The 22019-nt window shown below is 46.1% G+C and overlaps 1 protein-coding gene across 6 annotated transcripts; it reads right to left on the bottom strand.

Annotated features, from left to right (window-relative positions):
- Nucleotides 1-382: 382 nt before the first annotated feature.
- Nucleotides 383-21880, bottom strand: LOC115176316 (alpha-taxilin). Of its 6 annotated transcripts, none has more exons than XR_003872216.1 (13): nucleotides 21790-21880; nucleotides 20947-21122; nucleotides 18101-19165; nucleotides 15902-15993; nucleotides 15220-15390; nucleotides 8470-8535; nucleotides 8139-8267; nucleotides 7207-7326; nucleotides 6148-6222; nucleotides 5869-5961; nucleotides 2892-2987; nucleotides 1177-2502; nucleotides 383-1116 (listed from the first exon to the last, which is right to left on the bottom strand). XR_003872216.1 is itself a non-coding variant. In XM_029736260.1 (13 exons), exons 3-13 carry the CDS (start codon nucleotides 21044-21046, stop codon nucleotides 2194-2196), a joined length of 2316 nt encoding a protein of 771 aa, XP_029592120.1. In that variant the 5' UTR covers nucleotides 21047-21052; nucleotides 21280-21358; nucleotides 21790-21860; the 3' UTR covers nucleotides 383-2193. The 6 variants fall into 6 exon arrangements, 3 of the variants coding, with proteins under 3 accessions (XP_029592120.1, XP_029592119.1, XP_029592121.1); XR_003872217.1 differs by having other exon boundaries at nucleotides 383-1356; nucleotides 1469-2502; XR_003872218.1 differs by having other exon boundaries at nucleotides 383-1236; nucleotides 1469-2502.
- Between the last annotated feature and the right edge of the window lie 139 nt (nucleotides 21881-22019).

Here is a 22019-nt window from a genome sequence, read left to right as displayed (position 1 = left end):
CTAGAGTATTCTGATCTGTGGTTAGGAATGGAATGGACTAGAGTATTCTGATCTGTGGTTAGGAATGGACTAGAGTATTCTGATCTGTGGTTAGGAATGGAATGGACTAGAGTATTCTGATCCCAGATCTGTAGTTCGGGTCAGCTGAGTGTTTACGTCTGGGGGTGTATTCATTAGTGTACACCTTCACAAACCATTTTACAACCGAAAACAAGTTTCTATTGGATGAATTCAGGTAGTTCCCTCCCGATTACATTCTGTTCCCTAACGTTTGGTTCTTAGTGAATACACCCCAGGACAGTGTGTCGAGGACTGGAGAGGATAATACATTCTCTGTTAAGTTCTTGTCAAATCAAACTGCCACAAAACTAAATAGCGAGGCTGGGGTTGCATAGAAATATCAGTTAAAATATTTTATTACTGCACCTGATTAACAAATCGAACTATCCGAGTTGTGATTCAACAATCTTGCTAAGATGCGTATACTCACCCACACACAGGAATTCATTATTGGTAGCCACCTTGGTCAGTACATTTCAATATCTGTTTCAGTGGTTATGGAATCTTACATCTTAAACATATACATGGTCATGATAGCAAGGAAAGGCAGCATGAAAAAACAAAAACATTCCATGGGATGAAATGTTGTAGAATTAAATTTGAAAACAAGGAATATGAGCGTGTGGAATGGATACATGCATATTGTGGGAATGATGACGAACAAAAAAAATCTCAATTACTTAACAATTAAGAAAACATGTGACTGATATATATCTATCTATCTATAGTGGTGTTTCTCCATTAGATACACAGGTGTTAAAATAACAGTCTACAAACTCTTGCTGTGTAACATGATATAAAGAAACAAACCAAAACAAGGCTATTTCCTCTATTCTTGGGGTGTATTCAGTAGTGCACACCGTAGCTTAACATTTTGCAACGGAAAACAAGTTTCTTATTGGACAAGTTCAGTTCAGTCCCTTCCCTGGTTTGCCTTATTTGTTTCCTGTTGGTTCCTAGAGATTACACACCCCTGGTTTAAGAGTACTTTGTGTGGATCCACCGATTGTGCAAGATTCCTAAAGAATACGTACATAATCCACTAACGCTCCGGACCTCTGGTTCTGGGATAAACAACAATATCTAGAACAGAATGAATCCACTAACGCTCTGGACCTCTGGTTCTGGGATAAACAACAATATCTAGAACAGAATGAATCCACTAACGCTCTGGACCTCTGGTTCTGGGATAAACAACGATATCTAGAACAGAATGAATCCATTAACGCTCCGGACCTCTGGTTCTGGGATAAACAACGATATCTAGAACAGAATGAATCCATTAACGCTCCGGACCTCTGGTTCTGGGATAAACAAAGATATCTAGAACAGAATGAATCCATTAACGCTCTGGTTCTGGGATAAACAACGATATCTAGAACAGAATGAATCCATTAACGCTCCGGACCTCTGGTTCTGGGATAAACAACGATATCTAGAACAGAATGAAAGAAAGTGCCTATTTTCAAGACATCCCCAACCTAGAGATATACACACTGATCTCTGAACTGAACAGATGATCCCTACATGCTCTGGGTTGAAGTCCAACTGTGGCCAGACATCTGCAGCTTCACCGTCTCTCTATATGACACACACACACACACAAAAAAGAAAGAAAGACCGATGGAGACACACACCTACTAAATACTCTTCTGGTCCAACATTATCTAGGGTTCTGGTGAAATATAGGGCACTATTTAGGGAATAGGGTGACATTTGGGGCACAGACTTTCTTTAGCTTGTGATTTACATGAACATTGTGTACAGGAGTTCTCAAAGGAATGGACAAAAGACCCAAAACGCAGGATAAGAACCTTCAAGGCGGCACAATCTTCCCTGACTGACATCACCTTCAACTCTCCAGAGGGGGAGAACCAGAGTAAGTAGAAGCTGCTACCTGACTGCAGATCCAGGACCAGATTTTCTTGCACCGCCCTATTGGGTTTTAAGTTAGGCTGGACGAAATGGAAACTGATCCAAGATCTGTGGTTAGGGGACAACTTCCATCTTATTCCTGAGGGAATTACAAACACCCACACTCTTGACGCCTACGCTAGTAAGTGGCTTGGCTTGCAGGCTGGTAGTTGGTTGGTGAAGAGGAGAGTGTGAGCGTTGTTGCCCAGGCGAGAGGTTTCATTCCTGGGCAGTGAGGGGGACTGCACAGGCCTGGTTCTCAGTGTCCAACTCTGGGCTGAAGCGGCAGCAGGGTGTGGGGGAGCTAGGGGTGGTGGTGTCGTCGGGGTCTGGGCTGGGCTCCTGGGAGTCTATGGGGGGGAGGGAGGTGGATTCATCTCCTGGGTTGGTGTCGTCCAAGGGGCCGGCGCTCAGGTCCTGGACCTTTTTGCTGAGTTCGTTGCGTTCGTTCTGCAACGCCCGACAAAGCTTCTCCAGCCTCCCTACCTTCCCCTGGAGGCTGTCAAACTCACGCTCCTGCAGAGTTTTCTAGGGAACACACACACACAGAGTCAGTCACAGACACCTTGTACTTTACACAACAAAACAAAAAACGCACACTCACACTAATCTAAAAGTCCCATTCAGTGATTTAAATCCTGAGTCCAGCCTACCTCCTCAGCCATGTTCATTGATTTACATCCTGAGTGCAGCCTACCTCCTCAGCCACGTTCATTGATCTAAATCCTGAGTGCAGCCTACCTCCTCAGCCACGTTCATTGATCTAAATCCTGAGTCCAGCCTACCTCCTCAGCCATGTTCATTGATTTACATCCTGAGTGCAGCCTACCTCCTCAGCCACGTTCATTGATTTACATCCTGAGTGCAGCCTACCTCCTCAGCCACGTTCATTGATCTAAATCCTGAGTGCAGCCTACCTCCTCAGCCATGTTCAGCAGGGCCTTGTTGCTGCTCTCCCACCTGGAGCGATACATGGTCGTCTCCTTCTCCAGCTTCTTGATCTTCTTTGTCATCTAAAGGACACAAAACAGGTCACATGACCACGGACTACAACGAAGATAGACACAGGCCTGCCAACCCGGGAATCATTTTTATAAGTACCACTTCAGCGTGGCGGCGGCGGCACCCCCAGCCCCACTACGGCGCACGTGCAAACACCCACACCTCACAAATCATTTGGCATGCACCTTTTTTTGTTGTTGCCTAATAATATGATGTTGGCAGAAGACTGCCTCAGTAGTCTATAGACTTATGGGTACTTGGCTGCCTCTCAGCAACTAACTAGAAATACACTGAAATGTATAATCACAAAGTACATGAGGGGGGGGGGGGAAATCATTAATTTAGCATTTTTTTAACACCTGAAACAGCTTTTTTCCTCTGCAATCCAGAGCCATAATCAGTATGCTTAATTCTAAAATTATGTATATTTTTCTGCATATCTAAGCATACATCTTGAGCTGTCTGTTGGTTATATAAATATATTTTTAAAGACACTAATTATGTTTCTCTGCATCTCTGCTAAAATCTGGGTAAAAGACAAAGGAATGTGAGTCTTATTCAGTACATTTAGTTATTGCTTGGTTTTCTAAAGTCTACCAATCTTGACAGCAGGCATGACAGCTAAAATACAGGTAACTACAGGTAAAATAATGAAAACACTGGAGTAAATGAGGGTGGCATGAGCGGTCACTGGTTTGATGAGCATGAAAACGATGTAAACCATACGCCATGGCCGTCTCAGGTCACCAGATCTCAACCCAACTGAACACTTGTTGAAGACTCTGGAGAGGCGCCTGAGACAGCGTTTTCCAACACCAACAAATCGAATATATCATGGAATAATGGTGTCACATCCCTCCAATAGAGTTCCAGACACTTGTAGAATCTATGACAAGGTGCATTGAAGCTGTTCTGGTTCGCCCAATGTCCTATTAAGAGACTATGTTGGTGTATTTTATTAATTTAACTTTTATTTAACTAGGTAAGTCAGTTACGAACAAATAATTTTACACAATGACAGTGTTTCCTTACTTTAAACATTTTTTTTTAAAATTATTTTTATAGACAAGCTAGCTACTCTAACTTGATTGATAGCCTGAAATGGCTTCTGGGTATTGAGTTATAAGGTTGGAAACCTATCGGTGATAGCTAAAGCCTACTTCATAAAATTGCTAGGTGGCTTGTAGTAGGACAAATCTGAGTGGCCACGTCCCCCCTTTGGGTATGAAGCCTCTGTAGGCCTACGGTTGGGTAGGGGGGAGGTCCGGAAGGGGTCAGTCAACCTCCCCCTCAGGAAGTTGAACCTGCCATTTCCTGAACCTAGCATCTTAAATGATATCAAACAATGTAGCCAACACAGAAGTCTTATGTTTGATTATAAATTACATTAAGGTGGTCTCAATAAAAGGTTCAGATTATTCTAGGTTGAATTTAAGGGGTCATGATTATTCTAATTAAAAAAGGAAATTTCATAAATTTTCAACTTCATATTCATCACCTCCAGCAAGAGTGAGGATGATGAGTGTTCCCAAGGACATCGGTGTGCATCGTGTGATTTTTACCAGAGGAGGCATTGCATACTAATTGATTGATGATGTCATTGTAAACACTTATCTTCCTGTATCTAAAAAAACCCAACAGAAACACACCATTTTCACGTACAGTAAGTTGGTGCTGCTGGAGGTGAACATGAAGAGGAACCTTTTAGAAATAATAGGCGTCTTTATGCAGATAGTCCGGTGAAAATGTAAAACTGGCTTCTTCGTTTTGTTTGACGATAAAATTCAGAATAATTCAATTACTGGATGTAATGTAGTAGTCTAGATTACTGTATGTGTAGACTATTTGAAATATGAAACAACTGAAATAGGGCTACATGAGCTTGTTTCAGATACCCACCCGGGGTCCCCGACCTCACCCACCCGGGGTCCCCGACCTCACCCACCCGGGGTCCCCGACCTCACCCACCCGGGGTCCCCGACCTCACCCACCCGGGGTCCCCGACCTCACCCACCCGGGGTCCCGACCACTAGGCTACCATTCATTCAACATGCCTTGTCGTCATCGGTGACCTGATTATCATGACATCATTGGCAGCCTACTGTTGAACTCCAGAAGAGGACTGATTCGTTAACATAAATCCTGCTAATCTTTAACAGTGTTACATCACTTTCTGAAGGTCTGCATTTAGCAGAACAGCTCTCTGCCATGTCCGTTTCCATCCACGCAGCGACGCGCACTGAAGTACCGCACGTCTCCTTGCTCGTCAATGCACTCGCGCCTACTACCGTCTTCGCGGCGCTCATGTGCGGGCAAGATGGTTCTCGCTTAGTAGACTAAACGCTGTAGCTCACTACCTTTTGACGTAATGAAGCCTTAGCGAAGGAGCTAACTATAAAAGTGGTTATGTCAACGTTTACCGAACTCAAGGGGTGAACGTTTTGGTTTGAACCCTAACAATAATCAACGCTTGATGATTAGGTAACTATTACCATCAGCTGTGTAGTGTTAGGGAAAAAAACAAAACTTGCACCCACTAGGGTCCCGAAGACAGATTTTGGGGAAACCCTGGGTTATGTGCTTAACTTACACACATTCATAGTGGAAAATGTATTTGGCAAACAGTTTGTTCTCCATTTTCCCCTCACACATCAGTGGTATCAACAAACAAAGTGGAGAGCTGTCATCCAGGGAGAAAACCATGGTTACGGGTAGTTGGCTCAGCTCCAACTTCAGACGGTTGAGTCAAAAATCAACAACGTGCCAACTTGAATCCTATTTTCTGGATCGTTTTTCGTACCAGCGCTCTTTGACCTCAAACTGTGTGTAGGTTGGCAGGTCTGCGGACTCAAACATGGGTCAGCCTCCATTTTAACACACGCACAGGCTCACCTTCTCCATCTCCTGTTTGAATGTGGTGAACACCTCGTTGCTCTTTGAAAGAGTGGTCTGAAACTCCTCAAACTTCTCTGTGTATAAGGACAGCTGGATGGGGAAACGGGGAACAGAGGGGAAACGGGGATCAGAGGGGAAACGGGGATCAGAGGGAGGAGAGTTCATTCACATATTACCTTTACAGCTCAGCGGAAACAGCGAGGATGTTTATCGTAGAGCTAGATGTTTATCGTAGAGCATCCACTCTGTCCTACAGAGTCCTAGAGAGATAGTTACCTGTTGTTTGAGATGGACCTCCTGCTGCTTCATCAACTCACACATCCTCTGAGACTCTGCCGCTTCCTTCAGCAGCTGGAGAGACATGAGACAACATGAGACCAACCCTAACCCATTGTCTGAAACTACCTCTTCCTTCAGCAGCTGGAGAGACATGAGATTGGGCTTTTCTCGACTAAAAAAAATACCAAAAATATTGGGTCTACCAAGAGTCGTCTTTTCCTTTGACCAAACGATTGGTCGAAATTTTAAAGCGTGTATTTATCTTGTGTTTTAATCAAATCAACTATATGCACTGAGCTCGTCTGATGCTTTAAGCACACGGTTTGATTAAATAATTAAGACAAAGTCAAATGACTAGAGGGAGTCCGACCAGCAATTGATTTGATTGTACCAGGCCGGGCTCAGACTTGCTGTGCCGTCTAAAAAACCCCAAAAAAACAACGAGTGACTGTGATTAGCACCCATTGTCTGTCTCTCCTCCCTGTTGCAGCGACCGACAGAACATCAACAGTATTTATCTCGCTGTCCATGTTACTGAAGCTGTAACATAAGAGCCATTTCTAAAAGTTCTGTTACCGAAATCCCTCATTTGTTTAGGAAAAACATTGCCTCAACCCTTGCTCTCTTTACATGACAGATGTATACATCACATGCATGTGACCTATAGCGTTGTCATAATCACGTCAATAAATTGGTTATAACAAACTCTGAACACTAACACTCGAAACGGGAATGTTTACTGGTTGCTCAGGAGGTAAAGGGGATGTCAGATGCGTGGAATAAATGTGTAGATTAACTGTCATTATTACACACACACAAATAAAGAAATCTGCCGATTAATCGGTATCGGCGTTGAAAAATCACAATCGGTCGACCTCTAGTTGCCATATTATTATTGCGACTAAGTATAGTTTGTCTTCATTTGGACGCTCTTGAAAACGAGATGCATTAAGTGATTTCATCATGTAAAATGTTAAAGAAATAAATACACTCATTGAGTTGAATATGTTGACTAGAGCGTTAACCAAACAACCGTATTATTTGACTGTTACTCACAAAGTCCTTCTCTCTGTGATGGCGGTCCTCTGACTCCAGGAGCAGTTCCTGAGCCTGGTGTAGCTTAGCATCCACCAGCTGTTGCTGCAGTTCCTTATGCCTGAACACCTTGTCAATGTGCTGAGAGAAAGGACAGGGGGGTTAATACTCACATGTCCACAACATTGGCCTGACATTTACTGCAGTTGCACCTTGTGTGCTTTAGATGTGTAAAGTCAATGGACTTGTCCTAGCAGAGAGCAGCAGACCTCCCATCTGCTCCTCCTAGAAACACACACACGCCATTCTCCCCACTACAAACACACCATTCTCCCCACTACAAACACACCATTCTCCCCACTACAAACACACGCCGTTCTCCCCACTACAAACACACCCTTCTCCCCACTACAAACACACCATTCTCCCCACTACAAACACACCATTCTCCCCACTACAAACACACCATTCTCCCCACTACAAACACACCATTCTCCCCACTACAAACACACCATTCTCCCCACTACAAACACACGCCGTTCTCCCCACTACAAACACACCATTCTCCCCACTACAAACACACGCCGTTCTCCCCACTACAAACACACCCTTCTCCCCACTACAAACACACCATTCTCCCCACTACAAACACACCATTCTCCCCACTACAAACACACCATTCTCCCCACTACAAACACACCATTCTCCCCACTACAAACACACCATTCTCCCCACTACAAACACACCATTCTCCCCACTACAAACACACCATTCTCCCCACTACAAACACACCATTCTCCCCACTACAAACACACCATTCTCCCCACTACAAACACACCATTCTCCCCACTACAAACACACCATTCTCCCCACTACAAACACACCATTCTCCCCACTACAAACACACCATTCCCCCCACTACAAACACACCATTCTCCCCACTACAAACACACCTCCTCTCGTAGTTCGTACTGCTGGATGAGTTTCTTGAGCTTCTCTGCCAGCTCAGAGTTCTCCAGCCTCAGACTGGCATTCCTCTCATTATGCTGCTCCATCTGGGCTTGGATGTCATTCAGAGTCACCTGGGAACACACACACACACACACACACACACACACACACACGTTACATCCCAATAGACACCAACAGGTGTTAAATCCTTGGGTGAATGTCCAAAGTATTTCCTAAATTTGTCACCTCATTGGAGAAGATGGCGGCAATAAATCAAGGCATCAAGGAAAGACTTGACATTCATCCCCTCTTTACATGACGCTAGTGGCTCACCTGGAAGTGTGATGTCACTTCCTTCCTCTTCTCCTCCTCCACACGTGCACGCTGCATCCCGTCATCCTGCAAGAGCAAGTTAAAGTTAAGTTTAAAATGTATGGCTCCATTTTATTCCAGAAAGCTGTTCACTTCATGAATCTGAGACGACTGATTCGCATTAGGGCTGACCCAGACCTGCCAACCCTGTCCAACTTTTTAAGAGTACCAGGTGCGCGTGGCAAATTGGAGATTCATGTGCTTAAACAAACATTATAGATCACACCTGGTTCAGTCCTCTGAAAAGGTATTTACAAAACATAAAAGATTCATACTGATAAGTACAGAACATATAAAATAAACATATGTTGTGGAATTAGCACAGATTGTATGTTTATTCCACTACATGTACAGTGTAGAAAGGAGATAATTATCATTGACGTTTTTCTTACCACATGCCTCCAAGTTTATTCTCTATAGTAGGGGAACACTTGTCACTTCTCAAACAGGGCCAATCACAAGTTACTGGCTTTTTAGTCACAGTTCCTAATCAACACTAAAAGCAAAATCATTTTGAAAAGATAAAAACAAAATGATAACATCGACACAGACCGCAAACTGGCTACCGCAAAGGGAATCCGACCGCAGTTCAGCAGGCTACCGCAAAGGGACTCCGGCCGCCGTTCAGCAGGCTACCGCAAAGGGAATCCGACCGCCGTTCTGCAGGCTACTGCAAAGGGAATCCGACCACCGTTCAGCAGGCTACCGCAAAGGGAATCCGACCACCGTTCAGCAGGCTACCGCAAAGGGACTCCGACCGCTGTTCATTTCTTTGCAGCGCATACATCATTTCAGATTTTCGAAATTGATAAAATCTCAAATCTAGTGCGAAGGCATTTTAGAAGCGTTGCCTCTATAGCTAATACCGGACACTAGGGTTGCAAAGGGTCGGAAACTTTCTGGGAAATTTCTGGAAATTTTCATGGGAAGTTAGTTAAGCCCGGGAATTTTGGGAATGTTTCTTAAATTCATCAAAAAAAGTTAGCTTATAACAGTGAACTTTTTGTGTGGGATACACAAGGCAATTCTAGGTCTTGTGGCATATTTTGGTAAAGCTATCACCAATTCAATGGAATTGCAACCCTCTGCATGCACAGTGCATTCTTCCATCACATGTACAGCTGATTCTCAAGATCTTGCACACTAATGAGATGCTATTGAGCCCACACTACTACACTGTCTGAGCCAAGGACTACATGCTTTCTGGTAAGTTTTGATTACAATACTGGGTGGGGTGAATATATTTTATATGACATACATGATTTTTGGTTAACTAGTAAATAGTAGCCTACAGCAACTTGTGTTTAAATCATTTCTAACTTTTTAACAATTTCTGCTAGTTAGTTTTTGCTACCATGTGGGTTTTAGCTTGCTTGAGCCTGCTAACTGAGGAGTGTTAATTCACCTGCTCCCATACACATTTAATTTTAAAACATTTATCTTGCAAAGGAGTTGTTTAATCTAACTGCTTAACTATATCTGTACATTTGAGGCTTTTTGAGCCTTACAACGAGCCACCCTCAACCAGGTTGGAAAGTGACAGTGAAGATGAGGCCGTCAGAGTCTGATGTTAAAGAGGTGGACATTGAGGAGGTCCAGGGAGAAGACATGGAAGCCTGAGAGGAAGACAACCAAAGCTTTAGTTTCTAGACTATCATTTTACAGATGTTGAAAACATTTTTGGGAGATGCGATGGATCATTGGGGATCAAAAAAACAAGCAACAAACAAAGAAGATAGGCTTTTGAAAAAAGTTACTATTTTTCATAAAATTGTAGTTATCTTAGCTAGCTGAATTGTTTATCAGTTGCTAAGCAGTTGCTAGGGACTCTTTTGGAAGAAGCTAGCTAGCTAACGAAGAATAACAAAGAATATCTAGTTAACAGAAGAAAAGAAAGAAAATCAGGACAGAAGAAAAAGGACATCAAAGTGAAACAGTTCTCTAAAGACACAAGAGACAATAATACAAGAAACAACACTTCTGTAGCTTGTCAACTATGTGTCTGTCTATCCCTGTTCTCTCCCCTCTGCACAGGCCATACAAACGCTTCACACCGCGTGGCCGCTGCCACTCTAACCTGGTGGTCCCAGCGCGCACGACCCACGTGGAGTTCCAGGTCTCCGGCAGCCTCTGGAACTGCCGGTCTGCGGCCAACAAGGCTGAGTTCATCTCAGCCTATGCTACCCTCCAGTCCCTCGACTTCCTGGCGCTGACGGAAACATGGATTACCACAGATAACACTGCTACTCCTACTGCTCTCTCCTCGTCTGCCCACGTATTCTCGCATACCCCTAGAGCATCGAGCCAACGGGGTGGTGGCACTGGAATCCTCATCTCTCCCAAGTGGACATTCTCTCTTTCTCCCCTGACCCATCTGTCTATCTCCTCATTTGAATTCCATGCTGTCAGTTACCAGCCCTTTCAAGCTTAACATCCTTATCATTTATCTCCCTCCAGGTTCCCTTGGAGAGTTCATTAATGAGCTTGACGCCTTGATAAGTTCCTTTCCTGAGGATGGCTCACCTCTCACAGTTCTGGGTGACTTTAACCTCCCACGTCTACCTTTGACTCATTCCTCTCTGCCTCCTTCTTTCCACTCCTCTCCTCTTTTGACCTCACCCTCTCACCTTCCCCCCCTACTCACAAGGCAGGCAATACGCTTGACCTCATCTTTACTAGATGTTGTTCTTCCACTAATCTCATTTCAACTCCCCTCCAAATCTCCGACCACTACCTTGTATCCTTTTCCCTCTCGCTCTCATCCAACACTTCTCACTCTGCCCCTACTCGGATGGTATTGCGCCGTCCCAACCTTCGCTCTCTCTCTCCCGCTACTCTCTCCTCTTCCATCCTATCATCTCTTCCCTCTGCTCAAACCTTCTCCAACCTATCTCCTGATTCTGCCTCCTCAACCCTCCTCTCCTCCCTTTCTGCATCCTTTGAATTTCTCTGTCCCCTATCCTCCAGGCCGGCTCGGTCCTCCCCTCCTGCTCCGTGGCTCGACGACTCACTGCGAGCTCACAGAACAGGGCTCCGGGCAGCCGAGCGGAAATGGAGGAAAACTCGCCTCCCTGCGGACCTGGCATCCTTTCACTCCCTCTCTACATTCTCCTCTTCTGTGTCTGCTGCTAAAGCCACTTTCTACCACTCTAAATTCCAAGCATCTGCCTCTAACCCTAGGAAGCTCTTTGCTACCTTCTCCTCCCTCCTGAATCCTCCTCCCCCCCCCTCCTCCCTCTCTGCGGATGACTTCGTCAACCATTTTGAAAAGAAGGTTGACGATATCCGATCCTCGTTTGCTAAGTCAAACGACACCGCTGGTCCTGCTCACACTGCCCTACCCTGTGCTTTGACCTCTTTCTCCCCTCTCTCTCCAGATGAAATCTCGCGTCTCGTGACGGCCGGCCGCCCAACAACCTGCCCACTTGACCCTATCCCCTCCTCTCTTCTCCAGACCATTTCCGGAGACCTTCTCCCCTACCTCACCTCGCTCATCAACTCATCCTTGACCGCTGGCTACGTCCCTTCCGTCTTCAAGAGAGCGAGAGTTGCACCCCTTCTGAAAAAACCTACACTCGATCCCTCCGATGTCAACAACTACAGACCAGTATCCCTTCTTTCTTTTCTCTCCAAAACTCTTGAACGTGCCGTCCTTGGCCAGCTCTCCTGCTATCTCTCTCAGAATGACCTTCTTGATCCTAATCAGTCAGGTTTCAAGACTGGGCATTCAACAGACTGCTCTTCTCTGTGTCACGGACGCTCTCCGCACTGCTAAAGCTAACTCTCTCTCCTCTGCTCTCATCCTTCTAGACCTATCTGCTGCCTTTGATACTGTGAACCATCAGATCCTCCTCTCCACCCTCTCCGAGTTGGGCATCTCCGGCGCGGCCCACGCTTGGATTGCGTCCTACCTGACAAGTCGCTCCTACCAGGTGGCGTGGCGAGAATCTGTCTCCGCACCACGCGCTTTCACCACTGGTGTCCCCCAGGGCTCTGTTCTAGGCCCTCTCCTATTCTCGCTATACACCAAGTCACTTGGCTCTGTCATATCCTCACATGGTCTCTCCTATCATTGCTATGCAGACAACACACAATTAATCTTCTCCTTTCCCCCTTCTGATAACCAGGCGGCGAATCGCATCTCTGCATGTCTGGCAGACATATCAGTGTGGATGACGGATCACCACCTCAAGCTGAACCTCTGCAAGACGGAGCTGCTCTTCCTCCCGGGGAAGGACTGCCCATTCCATGATCTCGCCATCACGGTTGATAACTCCCTTGTGTCCTCCTCCCAGAGTGCTAAGAACCTTGGCGTGATCCTGGACAACACCCTGTCGTTCTCCACTAACATCAAGGCGGTGACCCGATCCTGTAGGTTCATGCTCTACAACATTCGCAGAGTACGACCCTGCCTCACACAGGAAGCGACGCAGGTCCTAATCCAGGCACTTGTCATCTCCCGTCTGGATTACTGCAACTCGCTGTTGGCTGGGCTCCCTGGCTGGGCTCCCTGCCTGTGCCATTAAACCCCTACAACTCATCCAGAACGCCGCAGCCCGTCTGGTGTTCAACCTTCCCAAGTTCTCTCACGTCACCCCGCTCCTCCGCTCTCGCCACTGGCTTCCAGTTGAAGCTCGCATCCGCTACAAGACCATGGTGCTTGCCTACGGAGCTGTGAGGGGAACGGCACCTCCATACCTTCAGGCTCTGATCAGGCCCTACACCCAAACAAGGGCACTGCGTTCATCCACCTCTGGCCTGCTGGCCCCCCTACCTCTGAGGAAGCACGGTTCCCGCTCAGCCCAGTCCAAACTGTTCGCTGCTCTGGCACACCAATGGTGGAACAAGCTCCCTCACGACGCCAGGACAGCGGAGTCAATCACCACCTTCCGGAGACACCTGAAACCCCACCTCTTTAAGGAATACCTGGGATAGGATAAAGTAATCCTTCTAACCCCCCCCCCCCCCTTAAAAGATTTAGATGCACTATTGTAAAGTGGTTGTTCCACTGGATATCATAAGGTGAATGCACCAATTTGTAAGTCGCTCTGGATAAGAGCGTCTGCTAAATGACTTAAATGTAAATGTAAATGTAATTCAATATTCCCTTTCTTTGGTTGTTCAGTGAAATCACACCATGTGACGAGTCAAGTCATTTAATTAAAGGTCAATACGAAACAAACGTTTTTACATTTCTATTGGAAGGATTTAATCATTTGCAATTATGTCTACTTATGATAAGGTAAAAGGTTTATGTCTCCATATGATATGGTAAATATATGCAATGCAAAAAATATCTACATTTAAATGGTATTCATATTAATTTGCATACATTTCTGTTAATTCCCATATATTCCCATGGAATGTTTCCACCTCTGAATATTCCCCAAAATGTGCAACCCCACTGGACACTCAATCATTCTTCCTCGCGCAATCTTCTAAACTCCCGACTCCATTTAATGCCAAGATGTTTATATTTATTTTTGATTATACTTTTGTAATGCTTTTTGTGACGTGGATCATAATTACAGTCTAATCAGGTTGCGTGATCCTCGTAATGTTATGTGGAAAATACAACTAAATGGGACGCAGAATTAAATGTATCACTCTAGCAAAAATGCGACCTGTTATTTTTCGTATTTGCATTTAATTTCCTTCACTAGCAAATGCGAGTGAACTGCTGGTACTTCAGAGCCCACTGAATGTCCATCTTCTGTTCGCTAATGTTAGCTTGAAACAATTAGTGTTTACCTTTCCACAACACACGAAGTCGAAAAGAGATTTGTACAAGTGTTTACGTACAGCTGACAGCCGGCAAACTCAGCATCACAACAGGAGGAGGGGCGGACACGGGGGCAGACACGGGGGCAGACACGGGGGCAGACACGGGGGCAGACACGGGGGCAGACACGGGGCAGACACGGGGGCAGACACGGGGCAGACACGGGGGCAGACACGGGGGCAGACACGGGGGCAGACACGGGGGCAGACACGGGGGCAGACACGGGGGCAGACACGGGGCAGACACGGGGGCAGACACGGGGGCAGACACGGGGGCAGACACTTCCAATAATAATGTATTCATCTCCATGTCCGTTAACAAACGCCGTACACGTCTGTGTGTTGCAGCTCGAGAATCGGGACATTAGGTTCACTCAGTGGATATTAAAATATAAAAATAAATGCAAATAAAAATGTTTTATCCGGCCCTATTCATTTCTGCGTACTTCTAACTCGGATCTCGTACATGGACAGAGAATTGCGTAGCTGGTACGCAAAATGCGTGCATGTTTACAGGTCTGAAAGCGTACTGTGCACCGGCTTCACCATCCTTTACCTAGAGTGGAAGTACCGGCTTCACCATCCTTTACCTTGAGTGGAAGTACCGGCTTCACCATCCTTTACCTTGAGCGGAAGTACCGGCTTCACCATCCTTTACCTAGAGCGGAAGTACCGGCTTCACCATCCTTTACCTAGAGCGGAAGTACCGGCTTCACCATCCTTTACCTAGAGTGGAAGTACCGGCTTCACCATCCTTTACCTAGAGTGGAAGTACCGGCTTCACCATCCTTTACCTAGAGTGGAAGTACCGGCTTCACCATCCTTTACCTAGAGTGGAAGTACCGGCTTCACCATCCTTTACCTAGAGTGGAAGTACCGGCTTCACCATCCTTTACCTAGAGTGGAAGTACCGGCTTCACCATCCTTTACCTTGAGTGTGCGGTTGTGTCTCTGCAGCTCCCTACATAGTGACTCCAGTTTGCTGCGTGCCAAGATGGCCTTGCTGTGTTCGTTCCTCAGGTGGTCAGTCTCCTGCACCAGCTGAGACTGTTTCTTCTGCAGGACACGCATTTGCTTCTGATTGTTCCGCTGCTCCTCCAGCTAAACACACGTGCAAACACACACAGGGGGACGAATGCACACAACACACACAAGGACACGCACACAAATGGACACGCAGGCGCACAAACGGAAAATAGTTTAATGCATGAAAATCCTATTACAGCTGTTCAATTACACCTAGATGAAAAGCTATTGATAAAATGGCTCCTATAAGTCTACTGATGGAAGGCTAGGGAAACAAGTCAGGCTGCCAAGGGAAGCTGGGTGTGTCAGCCATGTCCTTGTCCAGTAAAGACACCGTACAGCAGTTTCCCCTCGGTGTTGCTCCATCAGCCAGTTGCCCTGACCGTCACCCTGTAGGTCACTGCCCTGACCGTCACCCTGTAGGTCACTGCCCTGACCATTCCCCAACACAAGGAGACAAACTACTACTGTCTGATACACAGATGGAGGTGCTAGAAAAGAGAGGTTGGCTAGCATGCTCAAATGAAAAGATATTAACTAAATCAAACACACCCGAGTCAAAGCGTTTATGAGAGTTACTACTTACCAGTTCAGCATACTTCTTACAGAGGCCTGCCAGTTTCTCCTCTGGTGTACTCAGAGTGTTCAGGGTCTGCATCAGCAGGGTGATCTCTTTACCTGAAACACACAGGAGGGGGGAACACATTCAGCGCAACACCACCTCATCACAACTGGGACTCAGCAACACACAGGAGGGGGAACACATTCAGTGCAACACCACCTCATCACAACTGGGACTCAGCAACACACAGGAGGGGGAACACATTCAGTGCAACACCACCTCATCACAACTGGGACTCAGCAACACACAGGAGGGGGAGCACATTCAGTGCAACACCACCTCATCACAACTGGGACTCAGCAACACACAGGAGGGGGAACACATTCAGTGCAACACCACCTCATCACAACTGGGACTCAGCAACACACAAAGGGGAAGCTGTCCAGCCTTAAACTCCTAGCCACCACATGTAAGACTAAAATAATCTGATGGATGACAGCTAGATATTAGTGACCAATCCTGGTCCTGAAGACCATAATCGATGACCAACACGCAGCCAATCATTTCAGATCAACGACAAGCATCTAGGAATACGCCCCAGGGATTGGTTTCAGACAGAGTAACAGAACCCCAGGGATTGGTTTCAGACAGAGTAACAGAATCCTAGGGATTGATTTCAGACAGAGTAACAGAATCCTAGGGATTGATTTCAGACAGAGTAACAGAACCCCAGGGATTGGTTTCAGACAGAGTAACAGAATCCTAGGGATTGGTTTCAGACAGAGTAACAGAATCCTAGGGATTGGTTTCAGACAGAGTAACAGAACCCCAGGGATTGGTTTCAGACAGAGTAACAGAATCCTAGGGATTGATTTCAGACAGAGTAACAGAACCCCAGGGATTGATTTCAGACAGAGTAACAGAACCCCAGGGATTGATTTCAGACAGAGTAACAGAATCCTAGGGATTGGTTTCAGACAGAGTAACAGAACCCCAGGGATTGATTTCAGACAGAGTAACAGAACCCCAGGGATTGATTTCAGACAGAGTAACAGAACCCCAGGGATTGATTTCAGACAGAGTAACAGAACCCCAGGGATTGATTTCAGACAGAGTAACAGAACCCCAGGGATTGGTTTCAGACAGAGTAACAGAACCCCAGGGATTGGTTTCAGACAGAGTAACAGAACCCCAGGGATTGGTTTCAGACAGAGTAACAGAACCCCAGGGATTGGTTTCAGACAGAGTAACAGAACCCCAGGGATTGGTTTCAGACAGAGTAACAGAACCCCAGGGATTGGTTTCAGACAGAGTAACAGAACCCCAGGGATTGGTTTCAGACAGAGTAACAGAACCCCAGGGATTGGTTTCAGACAGAGTAACAGAACCCCAGGGATTGGTTTCAGACAGAGTAACAGAACCCCAGGGATTGGTTTCAGACAGAGTAACAGAACCCCAGGGATTGGTTTCAGACAGAGTAACAGAACCCCAGGGATTGGTTTCAGACAGAGTAACAGAACCCCAGGGATTGGTTTCAGACAGAGTAACAGAACCCCAGGGATTGGTTTCAGACAGAGTAACAGAACCCCAGGGATTGGTTTCAGACAGAGTAACAGAACCCCAGGGATTGGTTTCAGACAGAGTAACAGAACCCCAGGGATTGGTTTCAGACAGAGTAACAGAACCCCAGGGATTGGTTTCAGACAGAGTAACAGAACCCCAGGGATTGGTTTCAGACAGAGTAACAGAACCCCAGGGATTGGTTTCAGACAGAGTAACAGAACCCCAGGGATTGGTTTCAGACAGAGTAACAGAACCCCAGGGATTGGTTTCAGACAGAGTAACAGAACCCCAGGGATTGGTTTCAGACAGAGTAACAGAACCCCAGGGATTGGTTTCAGACAGAGTAACAGAACCCCAGGGATTGGTTTCAGACAGAGTAACAGAACCCCAGGGATTGGTTTCAGACAGAGTAACAGAACCCCAGGGATTGGTTTCAGACAGAGTAACAGAACCCCAGGGATTGGTTTCAGACAGAGTAACAGAACCCCAGGGATTGGTTTCAGACAGAGTAACAGAACCCCAGGGATTGGTTTCAGACAGAGTAACAGAACCCCAGGGATTGGTTTCAGACAGAGTAACAGAACCCCAGGGATTGGTTTCAGACAGAGTAACAGAACCCCAGGGATTGGTTTCAGACAGAGTAACAGAACCAGTCCTTACCCAGACCCTTCACCTTCTTCTTCTCTTGAATCCTCACTTTCTCCTTCTCCGCTCCGCCGGCATTCACTTTGACCTCCCCCGGCTTGACATCCAACTCCTTCTCATTGGCCAGGCCATTGAGCACGGGGCAGTGTGATTGGCCATTGGGCAGGTTAACTCCGTCCTCCCCGTTGTCCTCCAGGCAGTAGGTGTTGAGGATGTCCTCCAGCTGGCGGCTCAGCTCCTCAGCCATGTCACACTGAGACGACACCACCTCCGTTATAGTGGAGACTAGTACAGGGTCTCCTACAGTAGAGATTGGGAGGGGTACAGGGTCTGCTGCAGTGGAGACTGGGACTGGGTCTGCTGCAGTGGAGACTGGGACTGGGTCTGCTGCAGTGGAGACTGGGTCTGCTGCAGTGGAGACTGGGAGGGGTACAGGGTCTGCTACAGTGGAGACTGGGAGGGGTACAGGGTCTGCTACAGTGGAGACTGGGAGGGGTACAGGGTCTGCTACAGTGGAGACTGGGAGGGGTACAGGGTCTGCTACAGTGGAGACTGGGAGGGGTACAGGGTCTGCTACAGTGGAGACTGGGAGGGGTACAGGGTCTGCTACAGTGGAGACTGGGACTGGGTCTCCTACAGTGGAGACTGGGAGGGGTACAGGGTCTGCTACAGTGGAGACTGGGACAGGGGTAGGGTCTGCTACAGTGGAGACTGGGAGGGGTACAGGGTCTGCTACAGTGGAGACTGGGAGGGGTACAGGGTCTGCTACAGTGGAGACTGGGAGGGGTACAGGGTCTGCTACAGTGGAGACTGGGACTGGGTCTCCTACAGTGGAGACTGGGAGGGGTACAGGGTCTGCTACAGTGGAGACTGGGACAGGGGTAGGGTCTGCTACAGTGGAGACTGGGAGGGGTACAGGGTCTGCTACAGTGGAGACTGGGACAGGGGTAGGGTCTGCTACAGTGGAGACTGGGAGGGGTACAGGGTCTGCTACAGTGGAGACTGGGACTGGGGTAGGGTCTTCTACAGGTGGGACCGTGGGGACGGCTGCAGACTCTGCTGTGTTGGAAACGGCAGCCACTAGACACAGGACGGAGAGAAAGATGTTAAAAAATAATTAAATGCAGCAATAACAATTACTTATTGGATTTTGAAGTATGTAAGAACAACAAGGGGGAAAACAAAAATGAATTATAATAACAAAGCAAACAAACACTCAAAGAACAACAATCAAAGAAAAAACCCACAAAGCTGCACTGCTAGCTACACTTTGGAACGGTGACATGGGAGTTCTTCCATACAGCCTACCTGATGTAAAGCAAAGGCAGCAATTTAACCTTTACATGGCAATACTTCACTTAATTCTTTACTTGGAACGTACCGGTGTCTTCCAACTCCCATCGCTAGTTGCAGGTGGAACGTTAGAATTTAGAAAATACTCTGTTATTAAATTAAATCCAACAATGTGTACACCGCCAAATGTTCTCTTTCAGATCACTCATTGATCAAGACTGGTGAGTGTCATTCAAAGAGACGCCTGATTTCGGAGCAGTGCTCATGACGAGTTGCACCCACCGGTCTCCACCAATCAGAGAACGTCTGAAACAGACAATATGGCGACCTACACATTGACCTCATGGAGCAAAAATGTATTTCACGTATTAACAAAAGTGAATATTTTCTAAATTCCACCTGCAACTAGCGATGGGAGTTAAAGACATTGGTACGTTCCAAGCTGAGAAGTAAGCAGGGGCGAAAGTAGATTTTATTTCTTCCCTGTAAGGGAGGTCTTTTATGAAAAATTGTTATGGGCCTAATGATATAATTCCATATAGAATCCCTAATCATTTAAAAAGGAACTCAGTTGATCTAATAGTAAAGATGTGTCATTTAACTTTTAAAATGTATTATTTTATTGTGCCATGAAACTAGCTAGACATTTTTCATCCGATTGTCAAAAAATAAATAATAATAAATAAATAAATGGCTTCACAGGGATCCTGTAAGCCTGGCTACCTGCACACGTTCATCCTGTATCCATAGAACTGCACACCTGCCATTGATGAATGGAAAGAGACATTGTTACAATGAATGACATTCAGTGATTGTCAAATAGGCCACTGCTGTCTGCGCGCGTCTTGAACACACATCTACGCTGTGGCAAAATGTAAGTTATCGTCGAATCCACTTCACATTTGGGAGCGTATTTCCATATGTTTAAGTCCATTCACTCCCCGTTCATGCGACTTACAGCCAGTAATGTTTTAATTTTTGTGATAGGCTCACGTTTTTCCCGGTACGGCGTCCTCTTACCATTTCTTTCACCTCAGTGGTAACTGCCATGTAAAGGTTAGTTGAAAAATGTGCTTTACACTAGCTATGGTGTAACGGCTGTATGGAAGCCTTCACATATCAACGTCACAATGTATAGCTATGCTGCTGCCATAGTCGTAACAGTCCTGCCTATATGGACGTAGAAATTCAGTGTCATGAGTGTTGTTGATGGTTCCCAGCTCAGTTGAGAGCTGGAGGAGTATGTTCATTATTTGAATACTGCCAGACTTGACTTTGTGGATAGGAGCAGTGATAGCTATTCAACGCTAGAGAGAAAGAGCCAGCCCAGTCACAAGAAGTCCACTGTAAAATGACTGCATTTGACTAGTGCCATTATGCCGCGTTCACATGCTAGTTGGAACTCTGACATTTCAGACTTGCCTGGTTGTAGTTATACACATGCCTCATTCAACCAGTTATAGCAGGTCCAAAATTCCAGTTACCTAGTTCTGACTAGACTAGCACATGAACGTGGCATTAGTTCCATCACATCTGTGACAACCGATGAAACACAGCGCTAACTTTACCTGCACTTTCATCCCCATCAGCTTGTGAAGGCATGTCCTGCTCTTGCTCTTTAGGGCTGCCAGCGTCTGTAACATCTTTTGCCGTCTTGCTTCCCTCCATCTCTCCTGTGCCAGGGGCTGCATCACTGCCCTGCGTGGACGACTCTTGTGTGTCCTGTTTCTTCATGATGAAACGTCTGAGACAGATATTATTCAGAATGTTCATCGAGCACTGTGTTTGTATAGGGAAACGACAAACTGTGGCGTGAGTTACAGATCCGAATACGCCGAAAATTAAACTGCCAAACGTCAATGGGGATGTGTTAGTGTAGTCTAAACCTATTAGTTAGCTTGCGGACTAAACTCTACTGTATGGTGAACTCAGTCATTCACCAAGGAGTGGAGTTGGTCACCGGAAATCAAGACAGTACACCTTACCAGAAAATGTGTTGAAACATTTTACATAAGCAATATTAATTTATCTGAAATGGCGAACAGCTAGCTAGCAAGCAAAGAATACATATATGTGGTATGCTAACGAAGTGAAATTTAAACTCGGCCAAAAGTGTAGCTAACTACGCGAATAGTTGACATTTTGGAAAGTCAACTTAATAGCTTTGTCTAGCAAGTGAAACAAGACCTCTTCTCTTAGCAACCAAATACATAACTAGTTTCACTTTAAACAGAAATTCGTGCTGTTTAGATAACGTTAGTTAGCAAGCTAACTTAGCATTTAGCTTTCTATCTTAGCTCTACGCTATGGAACACACCCAAGAAACACGACACCTCACATATCGCACAGTCATGATACATACTTGGAATAAGCTTTAGGTACTTTATTAGAAAATAAAAATGACTGATTACCTTCTTGATCCAACTCAATAAATACACCTCGGTGTTGCCTGCTGCGTTTCCTCCTGCCAACCGACACAGGAAATACGTCATGAACCACGGAAGTGCGTAACTGACAATCTTGGGGAAAAAAATATTATGTAGTTCAAACCCTCAACTCAGAACTACAAAAACGTTAATTCAACGGCATCTAACACGGAACCCAAACCGGCTGCGCTCGTGCGCCATCCTGCATAAATTCA

The sequence above is a fragment of the Salmo trutta genome, chromosome 36 (genome assembly GCF_901001165.1).
Source record: "Salmo trutta chromosome 36, fSalTru1.1, whole genome shotgun sequence".
NCBI classification, from domain to species: Eukaryota; Metazoa; Chordata; class Actinopteri; order Salmoniformes; family Salmonidae; genus Salmo; species Salmo trutta.
Note: the sequence above shows the minus strand (reverse complement) of the source record. Positions and strands in the feature narration are given on the sequence as shown.